This window comes from Paroedura picta, chromosome 1, assembly GCF_049243985.1.
Source record: "Paroedura picta isolate Pp20150507F chromosome 1, Ppicta_v3.0, whole genome shotgun sequence".
In the NCBI taxonomy this organism is placed as follows: Eukaryota; Metazoa; Chordata; class Lepidosauria; order Squamata; family Gekkonidae; genus Paroedura; species Paroedura picta.
Genome location: NC_135369.1, coordinates 74,790,821 through 74,816,807, shown reverse-complemented (window position 1 = coordinate 74,816,807; position 25,987 = coordinate 74,790,821). Strand labels below are relative to the sequence as shown.

The window sequence follows — 25,987 nt, the reverse complement described above, 5'->3', positions numbered from 1 at the left end:
TCCCATGATGCCTCTCAAAGAGCACTATGGTTGGCAGACCAAAATCTGCTCGGTTTCCTTGGCCCTGGCCTGATGGAGTGCTCTGCCAACCTTAATCAGTTCCACAGGGCCTGTAAGACTGATCTTTTCTGTAAGGCCTATGGTTGAGGCCAGGAATATAACATTTAATTGGCTGGTTTCCCCCAGGAAACATATCCTCCCAACTAGTTGAATGTGTTGGACTAATGTAAAGCTGCAATGTAATGTATAGTTTTTAATGATTAATGTTGTTATGGCTGTATTTCATTGAATAATATTACCCACCCAAGCCTTATGGGAAGGGTGGCCTTACAAGAGTAAAGATTTATTATTTATTTAAGTTGGATACCTATTTATGTCCCTCCTAGCAATAAAAATTTCTAGGAGTAGAAGAGAGAATGAAACATATGCTGTTTTCATGTAACACTGTCTAAATTGGGGAACTAAAGACAACAGCACTGAGGCATATCCCTGAGCATTTATTACTTATGCACCTTCTCCGAATCTCTGCAAGGGTAGAGATTGATACTTGATTCTAAACATTTGGTTATTGTGCCCAACAATTTTTTTAAAAGTTTTTATTCCTTGCTATCTCAGTTACCAGCCATTGCAGGAGCAGGTTTCAAAAAGTAAACTATATAAATTCAAATAGCTATATCTACACAGTGTTGTGGATTAACAATTATATTGAAAATACTTCATCTTAATATGATTAAGAAACTGCAGTTTAAGAGTTTTGAAGAAGTGTAAAAGTATTTTTCTTGGATTCCACAGAAGCAGCTGTAGATAGGCAGATAAATTTTCCTCTGTCTCCAGCTCATAATGTTGAAATGGAGAGGAATGGCAAACCAGGATTAGATGATCTGAATGAAGAAATGCAAAATATGGATGTAGAAGAATCACAGTGTAAGTTAAGCTGAAGTACAGCATTCCTGTAACATGTATTTGTACCTAAAAGTCTGACTCTGTGTGTGTAAGTATAAAAACTGCTGCTTAGCTGTTCTGGTATTTCTCTTATTTACTTTTGTTCCTAAAACTTGCATCCTACTTGTTAGCCCACTACTCTGTCCCAAGAAATTACTTATGTAAAAATTCCATTAAACAAAAAAACTAATCAGAAACACTGCCATATATCTTACTGATCCTCCAATAGAAGATGAGGGAAAGATCCTTAGGTTGGAGGAACTTCTTCTAACCCAAGGTAGAATTCATACCACAAACAGCTAAACCTAAGAGCACAGTAATGTAGCAGAAATCTTTATGAAACTCAGAGTACCTAAAGCCTTCTTAAATAGGCAGCTTAAAATAGGCAGTTTTTACCAGCTTAAAAAAATAGACTGCCAAAAAAAAGAGTTCCACTACCAAGAAATGTGCTGAGCTGTTCTACCTTGCTTTGACTTTACTAATCATAGAATCATAGAGTTGGAAGGGACCTCCAGGGTCATGTAGTCCAATCCCCTGCACAATGCAGGAACTCACAACTACCTGCCCATCACCAATTTCATGCCCAAGTGATTCCCGCACTAAAATAAATCCCCATAATCCAGCCTGTTCTGGGGAAAAGTCACCTACCATCCCACAGTGGTGATCAGCAATTCCCTGCGTATGCAAGGAGGGGCCACAAGAGACAAATATTGACGCATCTTTTCCTGCACACCTACTCACAATCTGCCTAAGTTCATAAAATCAGCATTTGTGTCAGATGACTATCTAGCCTCTACTTAAAAACTTCCGAAGAGGGAGAACCCACCACTTCTTGAGGAAGACTGTCCCACTGAGGAACCGCTCTAGCTGTCAGGAACGTCTTCTGGATGTTTAGCTGAAAATTCTTTTGTATTATTTTCAACCCATTGGTTCTGATCCACTCCTCTGGGGCAACAGAAGACAACTCTGCTCCATCTTCTATATGACAGCCCTTCAAGTATTTGAAGATGGTTATCATATCACCTCTTAGTCCTCGTCTCTCCAGGCTAAACTGACCAAGCTCCCTAAACCTTTCCTCATACATCTTGGTTTCCAAACCCCTCACCATCTTCATGGCTCTCCTCCGGAAACGCTCCAGTTTCTCTACATCTTTCTTCAACTGTGGTGGCCAGAACTGAACACAGCACTCCCAAGTGAAATCTTACCAGAGCAGAGCAAAGTGGCAACATTACTTCACATGATCTAGACACTATACTTCTTTTAATGCAGCCCAAAATCCCATTTGCCTTTCTAGCTACCAAGTCACACTGCTGACTCATGTTCAGTGTCTTGTCTACTAAGACCCCCAGATCCTGTTCACATGTACTACTGCCAAGACAACTCTTACCCATCCTATAGTGATGCATATCATTTTTCCTACCTAAATTAAAAACTTTACACTTATCACTATTGAAATTCATTTTAGTCCAGTTTTCTAGCCTGTCAGGATCATCGTGTATTCTGATTCTATCTTCTGATTCCGTCTGCTACTCCTAGCTTAGTGTCATCTGCAAATTTAACAATTACCCCCTCTATTTCTTCATCCAAATCATTTATAAATATCTTGAACAACACAGGGCCCAGGACAGATCCCCGAGGCATTCCACTCATCACTCCTTTCCAAGAAGATGACGAACCATTTACAAAGCACCCTTTGAGTGCGATCTGTCAACCAATTCTTGATCCACCTAACAGTAATAGGATCCATACCACATTTTACCAACTTGTTAATAAGAATATAACGTGAAACCTTATCAAAAGCGAAAAGGTTAAACAATGTCCACAGCATTCTCCTGATATAGCAAGGTAGTAACTTTTGCCCCAAAAGAGATAAGGTTAGTCTGACATGACTTGTTCTTGAGAAAGCCATGCTGACTCAAGAACAAGTCATGTCACACTAACCTTATGTCTTTTTTGGAGAAAGTTACTACCTTAATGCCTGTGAGGGAAAGACACTGAGATGCTGGCCATTGCCTCTGGAACTGGATTAATTCCATCAACAGGTTGAGCATCATTGTAGCTGCTTGAATGGTTTCCTGCTCCTAATAATAATTGACCAATAATGTTAAGTGTCTCCAATTTTATGGAATAGTGGCAAATGAGCTTGGTTACAGGGAATCTGGAGAGTTAGAAATTAGAGTGCCCTGTGTTCAGCCTTGTAACTTCATGCCTTCCATTTAAAATTCTGAGGAAAGAAAGGATAGTGTGGCACAAACTACCTTCTGTTCACCAGTCCTGCTTTGCACGTCAGCTTTGAAGGCAGCCTTGCTCTCTTTACTCCTTGAGCTTGGGGATCCTTGGGAACAGCATTAGGACAGTTTGGAGTCTGCAGTGTTAGGGAGATTTGGTGGAAAACTACCCAACCTGTTATTGGAAAATTTAGTCTGGATGCAACCCACTAGCTTCTGATTAATTTTTTTGTAGTTTGTATATATAAGGTTTTGAAACCATAATTCTGTAGTAAAAGATACATCGCTTTGCTATTATTTCAGAGTCATAGACCTCTTTGAACAGGTTAACTTTATGAACATTTGTGAATGGGCAATGCAATTTTACTTTTTTTTATAGGTCTTCGATTATGCTCCTTCTTAGAGGATCATAAAGAAGATATTCTTTGTGGTCCAGTATGGTTGGCTACCGGACTTGATCTTTCAGGGCATGCTGGAATGCTGACTCTAACAAGTCCAAAGCTTGTTAAAGGTAAAATCTTCCTGAAATACTTTTAAATGAAATTGCTAAATGTTAATTTCTTTTAGAATGTAAAGGATACACATCTGTATACTTGAGATGTCCCTAATCTAAGATTAAAATGTCTTTTTGAAGGTCATCTCAGAAGTGAACTGTTGAATAATAGATTTTAAAATGCACATGGAATAAGTTAAAGGTTTTTTTTTTAATGCTGTATATGTGTTTCCTTCTAGGGATGGCAGGTGGCAAATACCGTTCATTTTTAATCCATGTGAAAGCTGTGAATGACCGAGGAACTGAAGAGATTTGCAATGGTGGAATATGGCCTGTTGTAAGGATACCATCTCTAAAGCCTCAAAATAGCAAGGGTCATTCCCTTGCTTCACTTCTAGCAAAAGTTGCAGCAGGCAAGGTATTTAAATAACATATAAAGAAAGCATGGTCAGAATTATGCTGTTCCTCACCTGCTTGCAGAAATTCCTTTCTGATTGTTTCATTCTTAATGTATGACCAAAAAATGGCTTCAGCAAAAATGAGCTGCTCCAAAAGGTAACTTGAGTATTAAAGTGCTGTAGAAACTACTTCTACTAGTTCTGCACTTTCCCCCATGTTGCATCCTATACTATTCGTAAGGTCATGAAACCCTGAGGAGCAGCTTTTTGGATAGGATGGGGAAGGATCAGTTCTGTGAACTGAACATTGTTTGTTTGTGGTTCATTGAATTCAATCCTTTGGCTTCCTATTTTTTGAAGCTTCTGCCTAATGTGATTGTGAAAAGGATCAAGGAAGGAAATTTATAGAGCATAAGCTTGTTTCATTTATGGTATTTGATTTGTCTGTGTATTCCAGTTTCTTAGCAATGCATTGGATCTAATGGAAAAACTTGTTGAAATAGTGAGTGGATAATTCCTCGCCTTTCTCTTTGCCTAGCAGCCTTTTGTTTGTTTCCAAGGTCATCTCTGATGGTTGGGAAACCTTTGTGAATGCCACAATACAAAGGGCTGCAGGTTAAATAACTCCCCTGCTGGCTTGGTGCTACTCCTCATAAAAGAGGAGGGTGATAAACCACAAGCTGCTGAGGAGAAGGGCAGAGCCCCAATCCAGTGTGATGGGTTGGATCCCACCAAGGTTTCTGCTGCATCTATTCTGATTGCCCTCCCCATTGTTGTTGCTATCCTGGGGGCATTGATCCAAATGAGAGCCATAATCCTCAGCATAGCCTCTTCAGTGGTCAGAAGAGGCCCTCTGCTCCTCCTCTTCCTGCCACTAGGAAAACTGGTGAGATATAGTCCAGTGCAATATAAACTTTACAAAGTTAGTTGTTAATGAAAACAGGTATCTTTTAATATTTGAAATCTCTTTAGGCATGATAACTTAAATCAAATTTTATATAAAGGTTCCCACTATACATAATTTTCCCAAGCACAGTGTGATTTTTTTAAACAAACTGGGTTGTAAAAAATTCTTTTTCTACCATTGCAGGACAAGTCATCCAGTAAAACCGAAGCCAGCAATTCATCTCGGAAATCAGATAACCTTAGAGGATGTGATTTGCTTCAAGAGGTCTCTGTAACAATTAGAAGATTTAAAAAAACATCTGTTTCAAAAGAAAGGTTTGTTTATCACTTAATAATGATTTGTAAATACTGCCGTCCACATACCTAGTTAGGTAGCTCTTCAGGTTACATCCCCCCCCCCCATTTAAACAAACTGTTAGTTCAGAATTCCAGAACTCTGGGCCTATATCTGCATTCTTGTGAGTTGAATGTTCATATTTCTCATTGTATACATGGATTAATTTGGATGGAATATTTGGACAAAACTAGTGAAAGATAGCTGTGCATCTTTCTGAGTTTCTGCGGCAAATTTTGTGCATGATAGCTCACCAAAATTCCCCAGAGATTAAAATAGCTTTCAGAAGGAGGATCACATGAGAGCTGCTAAAAGAGAAATTTAGGGGAAAATAGTTATTTATTTATTTTTATTTATTTATTTATTTATATTTATATTTTTATACCGCCCTTCCCTACGGCTCTGGGTGGTTTACATAAAACATTTTTCAACGTTCACATAGAACACTATCAAAATCAATATCAAAATCAATATAACAATATAACACTAACAACAACATATAAACTGGAACAATTAGAACGGCACTTCAACAATAACTTGACAATCCCTCAGTCGGTTCGTTCCCTCAGTCTGGGGGGCACCTGTAGGTGTTATGGCTCAGTCGGCCCCACCAAATGCCTGGTGGAAGAGCTCCTTTTTGCGGGCCCTGCGGAATTGTGGAAGTTCCGGCAGGGCCCTGATCTCTTCGGGGAGCTCATTCCACCAGGTGGGGGCCAGGACCGAGAAGGCTCTGGCCCTTGTTGAGGCCAGACGTGCCTCTTTAGGGCCAGGGATCCGTAGCCAGTTGGAGGTGGCGGAGCGTAGAGCTCTTCTGGGGGTATAGGCAGGGAGGCGGTCTCTCAGATACACTGGGCCTTAAAGGTGATTACCAAAACCTTAAGCTTAATCCGGAATTCAACTGGGAGCCAACCAAGTTCTTGAAGTACCGGCCGGATATGTGATCTCCATGATGTCTTAGTGAGAATCCTGGCCGCGGCATTCTGCACCAGTTGTAGTTTCCGGATCAAGGATAAGGGTAGGCCTGCATAGAGCAAGTTGCAAAAGTCCAGTCTGGAGGTGACCATCGCATGGATCACTGTGGCTAGGTGCTCTGGTTCCAGGTAGGGCGCTAGTAGTTTGGCTTGGCGGAGGTGGTAGAATGCCAGCCGTGCTACCTTCGTGACCTGGGCTTCCATTGTAAGGGAAGCATCCAGGATCACGCCCAGGTTCCTGGCGGAGTGAGTCGCTAGGAGCTGCACACCATCCAGGATGGGCAGGCGCGCTTCCTCCCATGGTCCCTTCCTACCCAAACACAGGACCTCCGTCTTTGCAGGATTGAGCTTCAGACGACTCTGCTTGATCCATTTTGTCACGGCTTCCAGGCATCTGGCTAAAGATTCTGGGGGGGAGTCAGGGCAGTCATCCATCAGGAGGAAGAGCTGGGTGTCATCTGCGTATTGGTGGCAACCCAGCCCAAACCTCCGCGCCAGCTGAGCAAGAGGGCGCATGAAGATATTAAATAGGATAGGAGAGAGCACTGCTCCTTGTGGGACTCCACATGTGAGCTGGTGACGGCTAGAAACTCTCTCTCCTATTGCTACCCTCTGTCCGCGACCCTGGAGGAAGGAGATCAGCCATTTTACGGCTGTCCCCCGTATCCCAGCGTCGGCAAGGCGGTGAGCTAGGAGCTCATGATCGACTGTCAAACGCTGCCGACAGGTCTAATAGTATCAGCAGCGCTGACCCGCCTCGGTCCAGTTGGCGGCGGAGGTCATCCGTCAGGGCGACTAGCGCTGTCTCCACCCCATGGCCAGGCCTGAAGCCCAACTGAAATGGATCAAGGGCTTATGGCAAAAGGAAAGCAGTTTTTTTTAAATGTGGGGGATTTGGGGGATCCTGTTGAAATAGCTGTTGCGAGAAAAGCTCGTAAGTGCTTTCCCCCTCCTTCCTCTCTTGGCCCTGTGTTTCAGCACTATAAAAAGGCTAGCTTCTTAAACACTGGCATTTTCAGCAATTAATTTGTTTCCTATACTTTGCCTCATTTCTCTAGAGTTCAGCGGTGTGCTATGTTACAGTTTGCAGAATTCCATGAAAGACTTCTTCATACTCTCTGCAAAAAGTCAGAAGACAGCATTGTCACAGAACATGCTCAGAGTCTTGTGTTAGATATTTTATGTTGGCTGGCAGGAGTTCAGTCCAATGGACCGGGCAGGTAAAAACTTTCAGGTTTTTTTTAAGGTGATATCATTTATCTTAAGGCAGTGGTTCTCATCCTGGGGGTCGGGGACCCCTTTGGGGGTCAAACGAGATTTTCACAGGGATCGTGGCAGAGCAAGCAGCTTGGGGGGGGGCACCATCCACACAAACAGTGGGGTAAATCGAGATAGAGCGTTCTGTCTGGAGCAGCTGAAAAGAGTGAGATTGGCATGGTGGGACAAGAGGCAGAACTGAACTGAGAAACCCCATTAAAAAAAAAACAATTTATATACAATCATGAACAATGGATCTTCACGCCATTGGTCAGTTTCAGTTTAATTTCTGTGAAAGAACACTTGCATAATTGTATGGTTGGGGGTCACCACAACATCCTATGAGAAACTGTATTAAACGGTCGTGGCATTAGGAAGGTTGAGAACCACTGTAGGGTTATGCTTGACAGTCTGAATTTGTTTTTCAGTTCAAAAGAAGCGAATGAGAGTTTGCTGGCAAAAACAAGGATGTGTCTTTCTGATATAGTACGTGTTTGCTTCTTTGAAGCTGGTCGCAGCATAGCACACAAATGTGCACGGTTTCTGGCTCTTTGCATAAGGTTAGTAAAGATGGATTTGTATTTATGTTCTCTCACAATTCCTTCAGTTGTGTATGCCAGTTAAACGTTAATATTGGATTACGATTCTTACAGAATAGTTCAATGTTGAGTGTGCTTATAAGGGAGAGCTTATTTTCCCCCAGTTCACTCATCTGCAGCATTTCTCAGACTGTAGCCCAGATCTATGCAGGTAATCCTTTTTAGGTATAGATGATGATTCTCTCCCAGTCCTTCCCAGCTAACATGAAAAGGCAGATTTTTCAGGTTCCCAGGAATAAAAGCAGGGACTCTTCACAAAATTGACTACCTCTACTTTCAGCCATCTCTGATGTTCTCCTAGCTTCCAGATCACCTAGGAGCACCTGCCAGGCTTGGGTACAGACTAATGTATCCAGAGGGTCAAGCACATCTATCTGTAGAGTAGATCAGGATGGGGGCAGGGGTATCAGGCTGCTGCAGAAGTTAAAATTGTTGTGTAGAAGAGGAAGTCCTTGCATCTACAGAAACATTAGTCTGGATTCAATCTAGTGATTGGTGACAGGGAACTAGTAGCTCAGCCCTCAGCTCTCTAATTGGTTGCGAGGCCCCAAGAAGGTACTGTCCTAGTGAAGTTGTCATAATGATTTCTGGTGTAAAATTGAACTGTCTTGTACTGAAATGCAAAGTATTTCACTATACAGATGGAGACCATGTATGACACTTTTCAGTTGTATTGTGTAATATTGATATTTCTTTGTTTCTGTGAATAATTCTGGAAGTATTTCCAGGCCCTTTCCATCTTTGTTCTCTTTACCTCTGACAAGAAGTTATTAACTTGTTTCTTGCTGTCCCTAGCATAACGTTCCTTCCAATCAAGGGAAAGGAAGGCTTAGAACTTGGGCCAGGACCTTTTGAGTTGTAACCTCTGAGGACAGACCTTGGATATAGTCTGCGTAGACAATACAGGCATTTTAGTTCTTCTTGCTTTTAAACCATAGCTGATGTGGTTCTCGCTGCATTGTCTTGACGCGAGAGACATCTTTGAGACATGTGCAGCTTGCCATGTGCACATTTTAAAAGAGGCCAGTCTGGGGCATGGTGTGTGCTTGTGAGGGAGGATTTGAGGGTTAATGAGATTTTTAAAATCAAAACAGTAGTCCCCCATTGTGTTCAAATTTGAGAACTGCTGCTGTAGCATAGTTGCTTTGAATGTCTATAGCATACATAGTACAGCATGATCCTAAAATGAAACACATTGCATTTGGTTTTTATAGCAATGGAAAATTTGAACCAAGTCAACAGGGATTTGGCTCAGTCCTTTTGAAGGCTTTGCTTGGCAATATATCCTATTTGCCTGCAGCTGCAACAGGAGGTAAGTTTGTTTTTTCCTTATGGCATTAAAAAAATATTATTTATTATTGATTTATATACCGCCCCTCTCAGACTGGACGTCTTGGGGCAGTGAACCACAATCTAAATGTAAATCAACAATATAACAGTAAAATCTGCCTTGCCAGTTATCCAATAAAAACAATATCCATAAACATTAAAATAGTAAATTAAACAGCCGTCAGCACCAGTAGTTAATTACAGTAGTTACATAGATGTTAGTTTTGCTAGCATAGATGTCACTAGGAGATACGAGCTGGGGGGATGTATGATTGGGCGGACCAAATTATTAATGTAGGATGACTTTTCTACTGGCCTCAACCATAAGCCCGGTAGAAGAACTGTGTTTTGCAGGTCCTGCGGAACTTGGCCAGCTCTTTCAGGGCTCTGATCTACCAGGCAGGATCAAAAAGGGCCTAGTTCTGGTTGAGGCCAGGCATATTTCTTTAGGGCCAGGGATCCTTAGCTAGTTGGTATTAATGAAGTATTCTCTGGAAAATGTGTTCAGAGAGGTAGTCCCTCAGATATTTTAGTGACACGCATGTGGGTAGAAGTGCATGCATATGCCTCCCCCTTTCTATAAAAATATTTTCAAAAGTTGTTTTAATTATTACATAAAACTGAAATGCTGTTGGCAATTTTTCTAGGTTCCGTGTATTGGTATTTTGTATTACTGAATTACGTAAAAGATGAAGATTTAGCTGGCTGCAGTACTGCTTGTGCATCGCTGCTGACTGCAGTGTCCAGACAGTTACAAGACCGCTTAACACCTATGGAAGCTTTACTTCAAACCAGGTAGTAGAAAAAAACATGTATGCATTTTTCAGAGTGCATAAAGACATACTGTTTGTTTACTGGCATATTACCCTATTGTATTTCTCATGAACATATACAAGGCCATCAGTTTGTGGATTTTCATCTGCCCTTCCCAGTGCATTCTTTTTGTCCTGTTCCTGGAATAAGGAGCCCTGTTCTGCTAGGGTCAGGACCATATAGGAACTGAACTCTTTTTTGACTTCAGGTTTTCATCTGGTAATAAATTCTCCTTTTATTCTTTACTTTTGCATTGCATCTCTTCTCTTTATTGCTTATAAATATAATTATTTTCAAACTAATGTGGACGTAAGTGTCTTTAGACAACCAGATTGAGATTTGTGAGACTCCCTGTCAGTCTTACCCGATACATTCTCTTGACAATTAAAATATTGAGTTATCCTGCTCTTTATAGGTATGGATTATATAGTTCACCCTTTGATCCAGTGCTTTTTGATCTGGAAATGAGTGGCTCCTCTTGTAAGAATATATACAACAGCAGCATCGGCGTGCAGTCAGATGAGATTGACTTATCAGATGTCCTCTCAGGTATGCTTATTACATAGTGTATTGAATTGCACTAATTGAAAATTCCTAAATGGCTTCATCGCATTGGTCAGATTGTTCAATTTTGCTTAGTCTTTCTTGAAAGCCCACTTTACGTGAGCATGTGATGTTTAAGAACTCCCTCATGATAGTATGTAATTTGATAGATCAAATGGACTAGTTTTTAGTAATCACATGCCTATTTGAGGCCCAGGCAGAGTTCTGTATGAATGTTGACATCTTCTTGATGTATGACTAAGTATAATTCAGTTTGAGCCTAATAACTGAAAGGCAGCGCTAGCGGTAGACGCCATAATGGTTGGGAAGCATGCCTGGTCTGTATCCATTATAATGATTTAATTTTGATTTACAGATTGTTATGAAAGTAAATAGAATGAAGCTTTTTTCCTTTAAAATTCAGGGAATGGCAAGATAAGTAGCTGTGCAGCTGCTGAAGGCAGTTTCACATCCCTCACTGGCCTCCTGGAAGTCGAGCCTTTGCACTTCACCTGTGTTTCAACTAGTGATGGAACCAGGATAGAAAGGGACGATGCAAGTACGTTTACTGGTATATACAACATTTTATTATTTCTTCTTAAAAGGGCCCAGTTAGAGCATTGTGGCAATCAAACCTTTCTTTCTGAATAAGGTTCTGGAATAAAAAGGATTAATTTGAGCCCCTATACATGTTCTAAAAATTAACCCCCTTGATTTCATGGATTTAAATTTCAATGAATTATGAGAGAAAAATGCAATTATTAGATGGTACTATCCCTGCTTGCTTTGCAAAATAGTATTGGAACATAAGCTGCATAAAATCAAAATGTTGTGAGGAAAGGAAATAAGCAGACTATTAAATATTTTTGAGCCTGCTTTCCTCTTTAGTAATTGGGAGCCAGTGTGGTGTAGTGGTTAGCATGTTGGGCTACACCTGGGGTGGGCCTGGTTCAAATCCCACCTTACCAACTTGCTTATTGACGTTGGGCCAGTTATTCTCTATATGCCTAACATATCTCACAGGATTGTTGGAGATATCATGGAAGGGAGACTATAGATGCTAGCCTGAGTACCATGGAGGAAATATTATAAAGATAAGATATTTGGGGGGAGAATACTTGGTATGCTGCCTTTCTACAAACATGTTTTTGTTTCTTTGTTTCATGCCAGTGAGTACCTTTGGGGTTACCCCATCAGTAGGTGGCCTCTCATCTGGGACAGTTGGGGAAGCCTCGACAGCACTGAGTTCAGCGGCCCAGGTAGCTTTGCAGTCTCTCTCTCATGCAATGGCCTCAGCCGAGCAACAGCTCCAGGTGCTACAAGAGAAACAGCAGCAGCTTTTGAAGCTTCAGCAACAGGTTGGAGGCCATCTCTTTCATGATGTCTCTAAACTTCAAAAGCTGAGAGAGTAGTTATCAGAAGAAAAGGTCTATACATTTTTTTACATTTTCAACACAGGAACCAACAAAGAGGGCCACTTCATACGTTAGAAAAAACCCCTACACATGATCAACCCATGGGTTGCATTTTAAGCCTTCACTTGTACTTTAACATAAATGTATACTTTATTTGAAGAGCCTCTTGTGGCGCAGAGTGGTAAGGCAGCCGCCTGAAAGCTTTGCTCATGAGGTTGGGAGTTCGATCCCAGCAGCCGGCTCAAGGTTGACTCAGCCTTCCATCCTTCCGAGGTCGGTAAAATGAGTACCCAGCTTGCTGGGGGGTAAACGGTCATGACTGGGGAAGGCACTGGCAAACCACCCCGTATTGAGTCTGCCATGAAAACGCTGGAGGGCGTCACCCCAAGGGTCAGACATGACTCGGTGCTTGCACAGGGGATACCTTTACCTTTACCTTTTTATACTTTATTTGAAAAAAAGATCAGTTTTCTATCATTAAACAGATTAAGTACAGTCGGATTTATTCTTTTAAAAAACAACAATTTGGTCTTCGGTCATGGCCACCCAACCGGGTCATCCGGGGACTCCAAAAGGAGGCATTAAATAGTTCCTGCTCTTCCAAGTATGTGTAATTGTTGCAACCCACCTGGGCCAAATTACTTAAATTTAAACTAGTGACCTATCCACAGCTGAAATGTGTAGTTTATGTCTTTAAGTTCAATCCACAGTCAGTTCTGTTCAGATACTTCAAGGCTAAAGAGACAAGTTAAATTACATTTTTGTAATTTCAGTAGAGCTTTCTTCCAAAATTGCCATGGAGTCTTAGAGCCCATTCACAACATTGCCTGTCAAGTGCTGACACATGCGCAGTGGGGATATCATAGCACTTTGTTTTATGATCATACAAGATATTATGTTGGATGTCAAATTGAAGGGTTAACACTTGATGCCCCGGAGTGTGTCTGCAAGGGAAACTAGATTTGCCTTTACTAATTATTGTTTAGGAATACAGTCCATTGAGTGCTGCTGGTCTCCATGTAAATTCTAGAGAATTGATTGGCCAGTTGGCTTAAATTGGAGCACATTTCTCTGCGTGGTTTGCATCAACGTTTTTTCCATGCGTGTGTGTTGTTTTTTAAGGAAATTTGGGTGAGTTTTCCGATGTTACTTTTTCTGGCATTGTTTTGGCTACCTTGCAACTGTCTGTAAAAAGTTTTTTGTGACTTTAGATGAAAGCTGAGGCTATTTGCTTGTATTTATTTTTGTTCTATTCATGCTGCTTGTTGCTTAATGCTTTATTGCTAATGCCTTTCCAGGCAGCACTGGCCTACAGTACATATGCTGCTTTTATTTTCCCTGCAGAAAGCAAAGCTGGAAGCAAAACTACACCAGACAACAGCAGCAGCTGCTGCAGCAGCATCAGCAGTTGGTCCTGTTCACAACTCTGTGCCTTCCAACTCAGTAGCAGCCCCAGGGTTCTTCATTCATCCGTCGGATGTCATTCCACCCACTCCTAAAACAACCCCCTTGTTCATGACTCCGCCTCTAACGCCACCTAATGAGGCAGTTTCTGCTGCTATCAATGCAGAGCTTGCGCAACTTTTCCCGGGCTCAGTCATTGATCATCCACCAGTTATCCTTTCTGCACACAACAAAAATGCAAACAAGTCCAGAACGGTAACTAACAAGAAGAGCTTTCATGACATTCAAGTCTCATTAATGTTAATGACAGGAACTACCTTGAGTGATTGTTAGCTTGCCTCTTTGCCTGAACAGACAGTGTGTTTTGACGAGTAGTATTTCTGAAACTATGGAGCCCATTGACATACAATATCCCCAAACTTATTAAGCCTAAACTCTTTATAAGGAAACTTTAATGCAAATAAATAACTTGTTATTGCTTTGAAATTTTCCATTGGAATGCTAATAAACTAATCCATATACAGTATAATTGATGTTGAGTTCTTCAATCTTGAGTTATCAAAGGCTGCCACTTTTCTTTTGCATGTGCAGTATCTTGTGATAAATGTTGTATATGAGATATATATTAGTTAATTTTTCTTTCTTCTAGAATCCTCTTGGAACTGGCCTGGCTCTTGCAATATCTCATGCCTCTCATTTTCTTCAGCCTCCACCTCATCAGTCCATCATCATAGAACGAATGCATTCCGGTAGGTTTTTCTGGTTATTTTGAACTGACCTAGTTGAGGGCCAGAATAATGTCTGGGACTGAAAAGAACTGTTGTAAGAATGACCAAAAGTGTAGGCTCTCCCGGTGGAATTCTGAACTATTACCTTTAAACATTGATCTGTATACTCTATCCATCACCTGTTTTTGAAAGCCGCCTTAGCTTCAAAACTATTAACAGTTAGGCAGAGACATCTGCAAGTGCAAACAGAAGCTTAAAACTCCTTTTGAATGTGTAGAACTAGTGCAGTTATTTGTATTCCAGCTAATATTTCTTGCTCTGTCTATTCAAATGAAAATAATTTTGTATTAAGCTAAGGAAATCAGTGCAAGAACACAGAACCTTCAGTGGCTATTTTGCCACTGGCTAGTGGACTGTCATCCTATGAACTTGTATGAAAGTCAGGTTTGTCTTTACACACTCAATTTAGATAACCCTTCTAATTATGGCTTGGAATAATGGGAGCAAACTATGGACTTGTGCTGCCCCCCCCCCAACGTATGACTTCCTTCTGTTTCTTGGGTAGTGCTACGTCTTATAAATCAACAAGCCATGGCTAGTGCTTGCCCAGTAATCCGGAATCACAAATACATTTCTGAGCATCCAAAGTTCATTCGTGATCTTCTCAACAAAAGTTTGAGGAATTGTCTGGGCAATGGTATAATGATTATCATGTTGGACTAGGACCTAGGAGTTTTGGGTTTGTATTTGCTACTCAACCATGAAACTCAGTGGGTGACCTTGAGCCAGCTGTTCTGTCTTATCCTGACAAACCTCACAGGGTGAGGGAATATAATGGGGGAGGCTCCCTGGAAAATGGACAGTTTAAAAATTAATGGATAACTACATCAGTTTTATGCATGCTTGAACTTTGTGACTAGAATTAGCTTTCTGATACATAATGAATTTGCTGCATTTTGTGATAATTCATCAAAGCTAACTTTTATTTCTCAAGGTGCAAGGAGATTTGTGACCTTAGACTTTGGCAGGCCCATATTGTTGACAGACGTACTGATTCCAACTTGTGGAGATCTGGCTTCCTTATCAATTGATATTTGGACACTTGGTGAAGAAGTTGATGGAAGAAGATTGGTGGTGGCTACAGATATCAGCACCCATTCTCTCATTCTGCATGATTTAATTCCACCTCCAGTTTGTCGATTCATGAAGGTAAGAATCTTATTTTTAAAGTTTCCTTCTAAATTGCATGTGCTAAATTTTGTTGACTGTTCTCATTCTTTAAGGTAATATGAATTAGCACTACAGGCTGAATTTTCTTTTATTCCAGATTACAGTCATTGGCCGTTATGGCAGCACAAATGCTAGAGCCAAAATCCCTTTAGGATTTTACTATGGTCACACGTATATCTTGCCACTGGAAAGTGAACTGAAAATTATGCATGATCCTTTGCGAGGAGAAGTTGAATCTACAAATCAGCCAGACATTGATCAGCACCTGGCCATGATGGTAGCATTGCAGGAAGATATACAGTGCAGGTCAGAAGCATTGGAAAGCAGGATTAATTATCTTTCATTGCAGTAGAATAATAATAATATTCAAAATCTTTTGTAAATTAACAAATCCTCTTTCCTGGCTCAACTAAAAACATTGAAAAGCGTATGTATATTACTTTTTAGCCCATCTGCTTCTTCATGCAGAATCTCAGATTTGTGGTGTGCTGTGTTTTCCTCCAACTTTTGCAGGTATAATTTAGCCTGCCATAGGCTTGAAACACTTCTACAAAGCATTGACCTCCCTCCACTGAACAGTGCTAACAACGCGCAGTATTTTTTACGGAAGCCCGATAAAGCAGTAGAAGAAGACAGTCGAGTATTTTCTGCTTATCAAGACTGCATTCAGCTCCAGCTTCAGCTCAATTTGGCTCACCATGCTGTCCAGAGGCTTAAAGTAGCTATAGGTGCGAGCAGGAAAGTCCTGAAAGAACAAACTGATTCCAAAGAGTTGATTCAGCTGTCATCCACAGAGCAGTTGCGCACAATTATCCGATACCTGTTGGATACCTTGCTGAGCTTGCTCCATTCTTCTAATGGTTAGTAGTCTGCTTATTTTTTTGTAGGGAATTGTGTTTGCTTGCTCTTTCAATTCCAGTGCAATAAATCTCTCACTCATTATAGTGGGCCAGGCAGTGTGCACAGCACAGTTTCTTTTCCAGCATAGTAACTTAGATTTCAAGGGAAACATAAAAGACAAGAGAGGAGTAGTGTAGAGGTTAAAAGAGGGTGAAAAGCACAGTCGAGGAAGACTTAATCTGAAAGTTTTGGTCATCTTGTACTTTAGCTTGCGTGGCCTTCCTTGCTTCAGTATAAGCAAATATGTGGAAAATACCAGGCAGTGGTTTCCTTACCACAAATCAGGTTCCTTACTATCTCTGCGTCTAATACTAGATATGGTTTAGTTACGGTGCAGGAAACTGTCAGAGCAAATACTTAGAGACATGAGGTAATTCTGACCCCCTGCCCAGAGGACTCTGTATTGTCTGAGGTATTGCCTGGATTGTGTTGGCAATCAGGACAGTGGGCAAGCAGAGCTCTAGAATTATTTATTGTAGGGAACTATAAATGGTGAAAACACAGGCAGACTAAGCAGTATGGTTGCTTTTATATATTAGTATGTAAAATATAAATACAAGGGATAGCATACAAGGTGCATAGCCATATATCTCTGCAATCAACTTGTGACAGAAATTAAGGGACTTTTCCAAGGGCCAGAGACTTCAGTGTCTTTTCTCTGTACTCTTAAGGTGGCTTCCAAATAAATTATTTAAAAGCAATACAACTAAAACTATGATTCCTCTTACTATTGTGTTATTTGAAGTTGTTTTATTGTACTTATTCCTATGTTCTATGTAAACTGCCCTGAGCCTCAAGGGAGGGTGGTGTGTTTGTGTGTGAATAAATACATAACCAGAAGAATAACAATTAAAAGTCTAATACTAACAGTATCACATTAATGGTGCCATCCAGCATAGTAGTTAGGAATAAAACCTTGCAGCATAAAAATATCAAATTGTCTTGTCAGAAAACAGAAAACAAAAAGCAGTTAAAAGTTTGGGGAAATGAGTTTCTTCACTTGGCAGCTAAAGATTTATAAGGATGGTGTGTAGCGAGTATTTAGGGAGAATGTAGGTGGCATCTTCTAGTTAAGGTTTTTATAAGTATCTTTTCAAATGCCAGCCTCCCGTGTCTAATGGGAAAAGTCCGAGGAAAATCCACAGGTAAGTCCTCCATTTACTTTGATGTTTAGCTCCCTGTAGAACACACTGCCATTGGGGAAATTTTTTCCATAGACGTTAGTGATGTTTTACATATTAAAGGAGAATACTTAATATTGTCACTAGACACAATCAAAGCCAATACAGGGATGACCATGAACCAACTAAAAGAAGCAGTCAGAGACGGGTGCATGGCGAAGATAGAATCATCGAGGGTTGGACACAACTAAATGGATAATATCATCATCACTAGAACTTTGAGCAAAGTAGTCAGTAATATATCTTGATTAGAAACAGTTTTTACCTAATCCACATCATGTTTAAATACCAAAATTTGTGACTTTTTAATGAAGTTGGTCTTGATTTCTTAAAAGGACATTCTGTTCCTGTGGTTCTTCAAAGTACGTTTCATGCTCAAGCCTGTGAAGAATTGTTCAAGCATTTGTGTATCAGTGGAACTCCGAAGATACGCTTGCATACGGGCCTTCTCCTTGTTCAGCTATGTGGAGGCGAAAGATGGTGGGGACAGTTTCTTTCAAACGTTCTGCAGGAATTGTACAATTCGGAGCAACTTCTCATTTTTCCACAGGACAGGTATTCTTATGATGAATTTTCTTTGCTGTTCATCAGGTATATTACTGGCTGATCTTATGGGGAAAATGCTGTTTAATCTGACATTGGGGAAGGTTCTGTTTATCACTGGAATTCAGGAGTAGGTAGAACATGCTGGATTTTAGAATTCTTTCAATATTGGACAGAGATCCATTTGTCATCCCTAAAGTTGTGATCATCTACCATTTGCTTTCCTTTTTGAATGAGAGTATTTTAGATTTATGTTTTTGAGGCTGTTTCCATCATAAAGGCTTTAAAATCTCTGCACCACAGATTCCCAGGAAGAGTCCTTTTTTTTTTTTTTTGGCACCTCCAGTTGTCCTGTTTTCTCCAGTTCAACAATGTAGATCTGGCCATCTGGATGTTGCTGCCTTGCAGTTACTTAAAAATTAGAATTACAATTAACTTGGAACTCCAATGTGTTCTGTGTTCAGGGTCTTCATGTTGCTTTCTTGCATTGGCCAAAGATCACTTAGCAACACTGGCGTCTTAGAAAGTTTGCTGAATTTGTTGGATAATCTGTTGTCCCCTCTTCAACCTCAGTTACCTGTGCACAGATGCACTGAAGGTATGATTATTGTAGATCTGTAGTTATCACAAAGTTGATTTTCTTGCTAAACCTATGCTTTGCAGAGAGGGGGGCAGGTTAAGCATGCACAAAGCTTTTGATTTCCTCCACTTGTTAATTTCTGTGTATATATTTTTGAATAGTGCTTAAAATATCTAATATGAAAAGATGTGAAGCAAAAATATTTTTCAAGTTGCATATCTTGTTTTTAACAGAATTTAACTATAGCTATTTGATTGCACAAACCAACTTGTTTGGCTTAATAAGAGGCCTGAATACTTGTGGAAAATGCTTTAGTGAAAGGGAGTTTGACATTCAGTAAGGTTTCCAGGAGAAGGGGAGGCAGGGAAATCAGCATTCTTAGTTTTCCCAAAAATTTGGGGTTACTAGGGCCCCCCAAAAGACCACTGCTTTTTGGCCCTTTGGATCTGCTCCCTAGTAGCTAGATATTAATTTCACTATTGAGAATGCTTTCCTAAATAACTGGACTTCAGTTTTTTCTACATACTTAAAGGACTGCAGATACTGTGTCTTAATTGTATTTTGGGTACACTTTTGCTGGTGCCCTTGGGAAAAAGTGTATGGCAACATTACTTCTAAGTGAGGATTTTATACGCAATAGGGAGGAGAAATCGTGGAGCAGAAGGGCTTGTTTATTTTTAACTGAGAAAATGTGTATGAATCTCTATTAATAATTTTTGTATTAAAGCATTTTCTTATTTTCAAACCTTTCTTTAATCTAAAACAAGATAATCAAACTATCATATTTTTAGGAGTTCTTGACATTCCTATGATTAGTTGGGTTGTAATGCTGGTGTCCAGGCTCTTGGACTATGTGGCAACTGTGGAAGATGAAGCAGCAACAGCCAAAAAACCTTTAAATGGAAAAGAGAGAGAGAGATTCTTGACAGGTGCAGTACAAAATCTTTTAAATGGTAGAGTTTGCTTCTGTTATCTGAGAGCAAATACAGTAGTATAATGTCCCAACTGTTGTTTTTAAGCAGGGGTGAAAATAGTGTATTTTTTCTCTTTTGCCTAGTTAGATTTGTGTCCTAAAGCATTGGGGTGTGTAATGTTTGCTAAAGTAATTTTGCTAAACAAGCGTTCATTGTTTAATGTGTATATATTTGAAACTCAGTTAATCTCTGAACACTAAATGCCAGACCAAGGAGAGAATCAGTACTATTGGCAAGATAAAGGCCTTCTGAATAGGTACACCTACATTCACTCTTGAGGATTCCTGTAGGACTTAATGGCAACCTTATCAAATCCTTCTTTGGCAGCCCTTGGTTGGCCACCTGTATTGTACAGTGCACTGTGATCTACGTTACCATTTCTTCCTCTACAACTCTGTTTTCCACACACTCTAGCTCTAGTTTTCCCTAAGACTGTGCATTCAGGTTTTGTATACTTAACATATGAGCCTCTTGTGGCGCAGAGTGGTAAGGCAGCTGTCTGTAAGCTTTGCCCATGAGGCTGGGAGTTCAATCCCAGCAGCCGGCTCAAGGTTGACTCAGCCTTCCATCCTTCCGAGGTTGGTAAAATGAGTACCCAGCTTGCTGGGGGGTAAACGGTAATGACTGGGGAAGGCACTGGCAAACCACCCCGTATTGAGTCTGCCATGAAAACGCTGGAGGGCGTCACCCCAAGGGTCAGACATGACTCGGTGCTTGCACAGGGGATACCTTTACCTTTTTATACTTAACATAGTTTTCCTATTAGCTGGGTAAATTGTATACGCAACTGAATTGTGGAATACTCACAAGGGGAAAAATTGAAGAACTCCATTATATTATATTGGGATACCTCTTACCTACTTTCCATGGTTTAAGAATCTGTTTGCTTGTTTGTTTGTTTTATTTAGATTTATATACCCTTACGGCTCAGGGGGGGATGGTTACAAGGAACTACATTACAGTACAATGTAGTTTGGTAATGGTGTCATTAACAATGAGGTAGCTTCAATAACCGTAACATAACATGGGTAACAGCAAAACGTTTAGTCGCAGTAACATTACGGTGACAGAGAATTAGCATATCTGGATGGGAGGGTATTCTGGGAGCCCAGTGATATCATTGGCCTCAACCACAAATGCCTGGTGGAAGAGCTCTGTTTTGCAGGCCTTCCAGAACTGTGTTGGCTCTGTCAGCGCCCAGATCTCTTTTGGGAGCTCATTCCACCATGGGGACCAGGACTGAGAACAATCAGGCCTTGTTGAGGCCAAGCACGCTTCTTTGGGGCCAGAAATCATTAGTTGGTTGGTGTTGGCTAAGCATAGTGCTCTTTGCAGGGCATGGGCAAAGGAAGTCTCTCAGGTACACTGGACCCAAATTGTGTATAGCCTTTAAAGGTAATTACCAGGACCTAAAGCTTAACCCAGTATTCAGCTGGTAACCATTGCAGTTGTTGCTGCATGGGCCAGACATGGACCTTCCACAGTATTCCCGTGAGAACCCTGGCTGCTGTGTTCTGGACTAGTTGTAGCTTCTGAATCAAGATAAGGGTAGGCCTGCATAGAGCAAGTTGCAGAAGTTCAGTCTAGAAGTGGCCGTCAGATGGATCACTGTGGCTAGGTGTTCCAGGCTCATGTAGGGTGTTAGTAGTTTGGCTTGGCACAGATGGAAAAACGCCAGCTGCGCTACTCTTGTGACCTGTTCCTCCATAGAAAGGGAGGCAACTAGGATCATGCCCAGGTTCCTGGCAGAGTGGGTCACTGATAGTTGCACTCCATCCAGGTTGGGTAATAGTGCTTCCTCGCTTGGACCCTTTCTAGCTAGCCATAGGACCTCTGCCTTCAAAGGGTTGTGCTTCAGATGGCTTTGCTTCAGCCCAGACATGTAGCTAAAGCTTCTGGGGGAGAATCTGGGTGGCCATCTATCAGGAGGAAGAACTGGGTGTCATCTGTATATTGATGGCACCCAAGTCTGATCCTCCCAACCAGCTATGTGGGAGAGCGTATAAAAATGCTAAATAAAATTGGAGATCGGACCACCCCATGTGTAACTCACTCTATTGTCTCAGATCATGTTTTTTAATATGGAGCTCCTCTGTATACCAGGGGGCTGGCTTGGGTTGGGAACAGAGAGGACGTTGGAGAGTTATCTCATTAATGGTGGCCAGCATTTGGTCATACCAGTCGCCGACCAGTCCATTTAGATGCATGCTGGGAGGCATTGGGTCCCACAAAGCATTCAAGAATCCTATTGGATCCATAATTCTCTGTGGGCGAGCTGAAACCTGCTTGGTGTCCAACTGAGGAGGTGGTATTCACAGCCAGACCTTCAGGATGTAGTGATCTGGTCATGGGATGAAGCTTGCTGCCGTTCGCTCTACATCCAGCCCCATGCCGAAAATGAGGTCAAGAGTAGGGCCTGATGGGTAGGGCCGGTGACAAACTGTAGGAGCTCTAGTGTCGCCATAGCCAACACCAGGTCCAGCCCATTTCCAGAGGATGGCAACTCAGCATGGACATTAAAGTCTCCCAGTCTAGAGATCTGTAATGGCCTGGCTGCCGCCACCTCCAGCAAGGGCATACAGTGGTGTGTTGGGCACACGGTATACTACCCAGATGGCCAAGCTCTTTGTGTGTCCCACCTGAGGCCAACACACTCAATTCCCGTTATTGACAGCTTGGGGAGTACCCTGAAGGAGTAAGCCTCCTGGGTTAGAATTGCCACTCCTCGTCCCCATCCCGTGGTCCATGACTGATGGAGAACAGAGAACCTGGCAGGAGCTGGTTCTTTAAGGGAGACCGTTTTGCCTTCCCTGTCCCTGGTTTCTGTCAGGGGTGCCAAGTTAACTTTGTGTTCTGCAATATATGCTTGTGGTTTTCTTTTTTGATTAACCTGATGTTGCACAGTATCACTGTCAGAGGTGGTTTGTTAACCCTAGCCTCCACCCCAGTGACCCAAGGGATGGGACAGAGATTAGAAGGGGTTGGAGCATGGCCATATCTCAGTTTCTGAATGAATATCTTAGCATGCATTAGTGTACTTTTTGCATTTGAGCCTTTCATCTTTCTCTGCAAAAAATGCATACACAGGGTTCAGTTTGTGCACTGAAAGTTGTGTGGGTTTTTCTTGGACAGTAAAATTGTTACTTTCTTTTCTCTTAGGCAATCAGTGGAGTTTCATTAATAATAATCTACATACACAGAGCCTCAATAGATCTTCAAAAGGCAACAGTAGTTTAGATAGATTATATTCCAGAAAGATCAGGAAGCAACTGGTTCATCACAAACAGGTAACTTTGGCCTACAGTGGTGGTTTAACTGTCCAATCCTATTGTGCTTTTCATTTCAGATTTCATGCATATAGGCTAGCCTGAGTGCACTGAGGTGAGGGAACAAATTGGAGGAAATTCCAGGTGCCTGGCTTTCCCACAGCAACCATGAACCTAGCTAAAAGCATACTTGTGTGGCAGATATTGACAATATAATAATTGCAGACGAGGGACCTGAGGAGATCCTTTGTGTGACCTGTTGGCTGGAGTAGCAAATTTCTGCCTTCTGGGTAGAAGAGGAACTTCAATAAGGCTGACACTCAGGGAAGGAAGCATGGCAAAAATGTTTAGGAGCCGCTGAAATAAAGGTGGCAGTAATCTAGCTGTTGCTCTGCCTAACTAGTTAGGAGGTTTGGCCTTGAGGTCAAACAGACGGCAACTGATTATTATTATTATTCACAATCTGTGATAGCTCACCAGTTACTAGAAACTTAAATCTTTTACTTAAAACTGGCTTTGTAATTCAGTTCCGTTGGCAACCTGTTAAAGTTTTAATATGAAAACTAAAGTAAAAACAATAACATTACCATCATATGAAAGTTCATATCTATTTTGCATCTTGTTGCTTACATTTTCATATACTTCTGTTAACATTTTCTTTTAGCAACTTAACTTATTAAAAGCAAAACAGAAGGCTTTGGTGGAGCAGATGGAAAAAGAGAAAATACAAAGCAACAAAGGATCATCCTATAAACTTTTAGTAGAACAGGCAAAACTAAAACAGGCCACGTCAAAGGTATGATGTTCTGCAATTATATTTATTGTCTTGTGCAGAAAGACCTATTTCTGCAAATTCAAAGTATGTTCTGGGTTCATTTCTTTTTACAAAAAAGGATTTCATTCTGCCTCTTAAGGCCTGATCCGTTTGCTAATTCGTTCACCTGATATGTCACCCTGGTTTTGGAACTTCTCCTAAGTTGATTCAATTAATGGGCACCTGTTAGTTCCTCATAGTAAAATTTATCTGGGGTATTTAGCATCATAGAACCGTAGAGCTCCACCCACAGTGGTCTCAGTTCTATGCCCAGATGATTATAAATGTGCCTGTTGCACATGTTTAAGATATATTTGTAACAAAAGTGGTATTAAAGAGTTCAAATAATTCTTCCACCTTATTTTCAATTATTTAAAAAATGGAATTTAGGATGGAGAGCTGAAGAAATAAAATTTGTGCCTGTGTATTCTGGATGGGGGGAGATTTTTAAAATGGCAACTGCAACATAGTAGAGCAAACTACTTTTGTAGGGATTATTTAAAATGGGCCATAGATGGCTACTGCTTCAAGAAAAATAGGATTAAAATCTTACCAAGTACCATCTTTGGCAAGCCTGAAGTAGCTCCTGGGTTCTAACTTACAGTATTAGTTAATCTTCTAGTGAATGTTAAGAAACTTTACCTTTTGCTTCAGACATATAAACTACATTTTAATGTTTTAAAATTTTAAAATCAGTGCAGCTGTTCCCTTCCCCTGCCTAAATTCCTCTGTAACAACCCTTAGCATATAGAACATATCTGGTATTATAACTTCATTGTAATATTTCAGGTGAACCTATTTGCTCAATCATAGTTCTGTTGCCTAAAGTAGTGCTCCTTAACCTTTACAGCCATGGACCCATTGAGCTGCAAGCGTGGAAAGAGAGTCTAGGCACCCCAGGTTTTCCCATTAGTATGTCTTTTCAGAAAGCAGCAAAAAAAAAGGGCTTGCAATCATGTTGAAGATTTCTAGGCCTAAAGAGCAGTACAATTTTTGCATGTTACATATATTATTGATTTTCTATTGCGTGCTTTCCTTATGCACTGTGCATTCCTCAGATCTAAGACATAATTTGTTTTATGGATGCTATATATGTTAGTGATGAGCTGAAAATGTGTTCTGTGCTTTTAATTCACGCAGCACTTTAAGGATCTCATTCGTTTACGTCGGACCGCCGAGTGGCCTCGTTCTACATTAGATACCGAAGTATCAACTACAAAAGAAACTCCAGAAATTGAACCCCTTCCCTTTACATTGGCACACGAACGCTGCATCTCAGTAGTGCAGAAGTTGGCACTTTTCCTGTTATCGATGGATTTTACTTGCCATGCTGATCTGCTGCTTTTTGTATGCAAGGTACATAATATATTACAAGATTGACTAGTGCCAATGGGGAAATACAACTAGCCCTAACTCATACCTGTGATAGGTTGAATTGATGACTGTCATGGGATTTCTTTGCCTGATAGCCTCTGGTCAGTCAAAGTATATAAATGAGTTGAACAGGGAGACCTGATTTTAAAGTCTACACGGACAAACCTTCTGCTAGTCAGAGCTCAGACATAGTGTTGTCCACGGAAGCAGTAGGGTTCTCTCAATTTGTTGCCAATCCCCCCCCCCCCAAGCAGGTCACATCTGGACTTGACCTTTGGCGCACAGTTGGAAGGTGATTTGATGGCAATAAACAGAGTACCATGGATAGATCACTATGCCCCGAAGGCCCGGCTATGCATACCACCCCCACCCTGTGTAGGAGGTGGGTAAATGTATAGAGTCTTATGGATCTAGTTGGATTCCTGAATGCTCTGTAGCATTGGTCCCCAACCTTTTTATCACCGGGGACCACTCAACGCCAGGGACCACTCACTGGGGACCACTCAACGCCTTTTACTGAGGCCCGGTGGGGGGGGGGTAGTTTACTCCTCTACTCTCAACCACTGCCCTAACGCTCTCTGATCGCTATGGTAATGTTTAAGCATCCCTTCAAAATTAGATACAGACACACTACAACAATGAACATAAGGAACTGTTTATTTTCATGGAAATTTTAACTCATGATAATGACAAATCAATGGGAACCCTGTTTCTCTGCAACGAGATAGTCCCACCTGGGAGTGATGGGAGACAATGGGACCTGAA

At 41.1% G+C, this 25,987-nt stretch overlaps 1 protein-coding gene across 5 annotated transcripts in view; it reads left to right on the top strand.

The window, feature by feature from the left end:
* BIRC6 (baculoviral IAP repeat containing 6) overlaps nucleotides 1-25,987 on the top strand; it is a 170,721-nt gene that overhangs the window by 37,139 nt on the left and 107,595 nt on the right. Inside the window, exons 14-35 of one of the 5 annotated variants that reach the window (XM_077343614.1) lie at nucleotides 793-924; nucleotides 3,550-3,681; nucleotides 3,903-4,081; nucleotides 5,152-5,282; nucleotides 7,331-7,492; nucleotides 7,958-8,089; nucleotides 9,343-9,440; nucleotides 10,105-10,252; nucleotides 10,686-10,819; nucleotides 11,238-11,372; nucleotides 11,984-12,072; nucleotides 13,573-13,887; nucleotides 14,282-14,381; nucleotides 15,355-15,569; nucleotides 15,688-15,896; nucleotides 16,104-16,450; nucleotides 18,007-18,226; nucleotides 18,679-18,812; nucleotides 19,586-19,723; nucleotides 22,928-23,055; nucleotides 23,699-23,830; nucleotides 24,989-25,204. In XM_077343614.1, the coding sequence (XP_077199729.1) occupies nucleotides 793-924; nucleotides 3,550-3,681; nucleotides 3,903-4,081; nucleotides 5,152-5,282; nucleotides 7,331-7,492; nucleotides 7,958-8,089; nucleotides 9,343-9,440; nucleotides 10,105-10,252; nucleotides 10,686-10,819; nucleotides 11,238-11,372; nucleotides 11,984-12,072; nucleotides 13,573-13,887; nucleotides 14,282-14,381; nucleotides 15,355-15,569; nucleotides 15,688-15,896; nucleotides 16,104-16,450; nucleotides 18,007-18,226; nucleotides 18,679-18,812; nucleotides 19,586-19,723; nucleotides 22,928-23,055; nucleotides 23,699-23,830; nucleotides 24,989-25,204 (3,626 nt within the window). Of the gene's footprint in view, nucleotides 1-792; nucleotides 925-3,549; nucleotides 3,682-3,902; nucleotides 4,082-5,151; nucleotides 5,283-7,330; nucleotides 7,493-7,957; nucleotides 8,090-9,342; nucleotides 9,441-10,104; nucleotides 10,253-10,685; nucleotides 10,820-11,237; nucleotides 11,385-11,983; nucleotides 12,172-13,572; nucleotides 13,888-14,281; nucleotides 14,382-15,354; nucleotides 15,570-15,687; nucleotides 15,897-16,103; nucleotides 16,451-18,006; nucleotides 18,227-18,678; nucleotides 18,813-19,585; nucleotides 19,724-22,927; nucleotides 23,056-23,698; nucleotides 23,831-24,988; nucleotides 25,205-25,987 lie in introns of all 5 variants that reach the window. The other 4 variants (XM_077343600.1, XM_077343607.1, XM_077343590.1 and 1 more) reach the window with 4 other exon arrangements.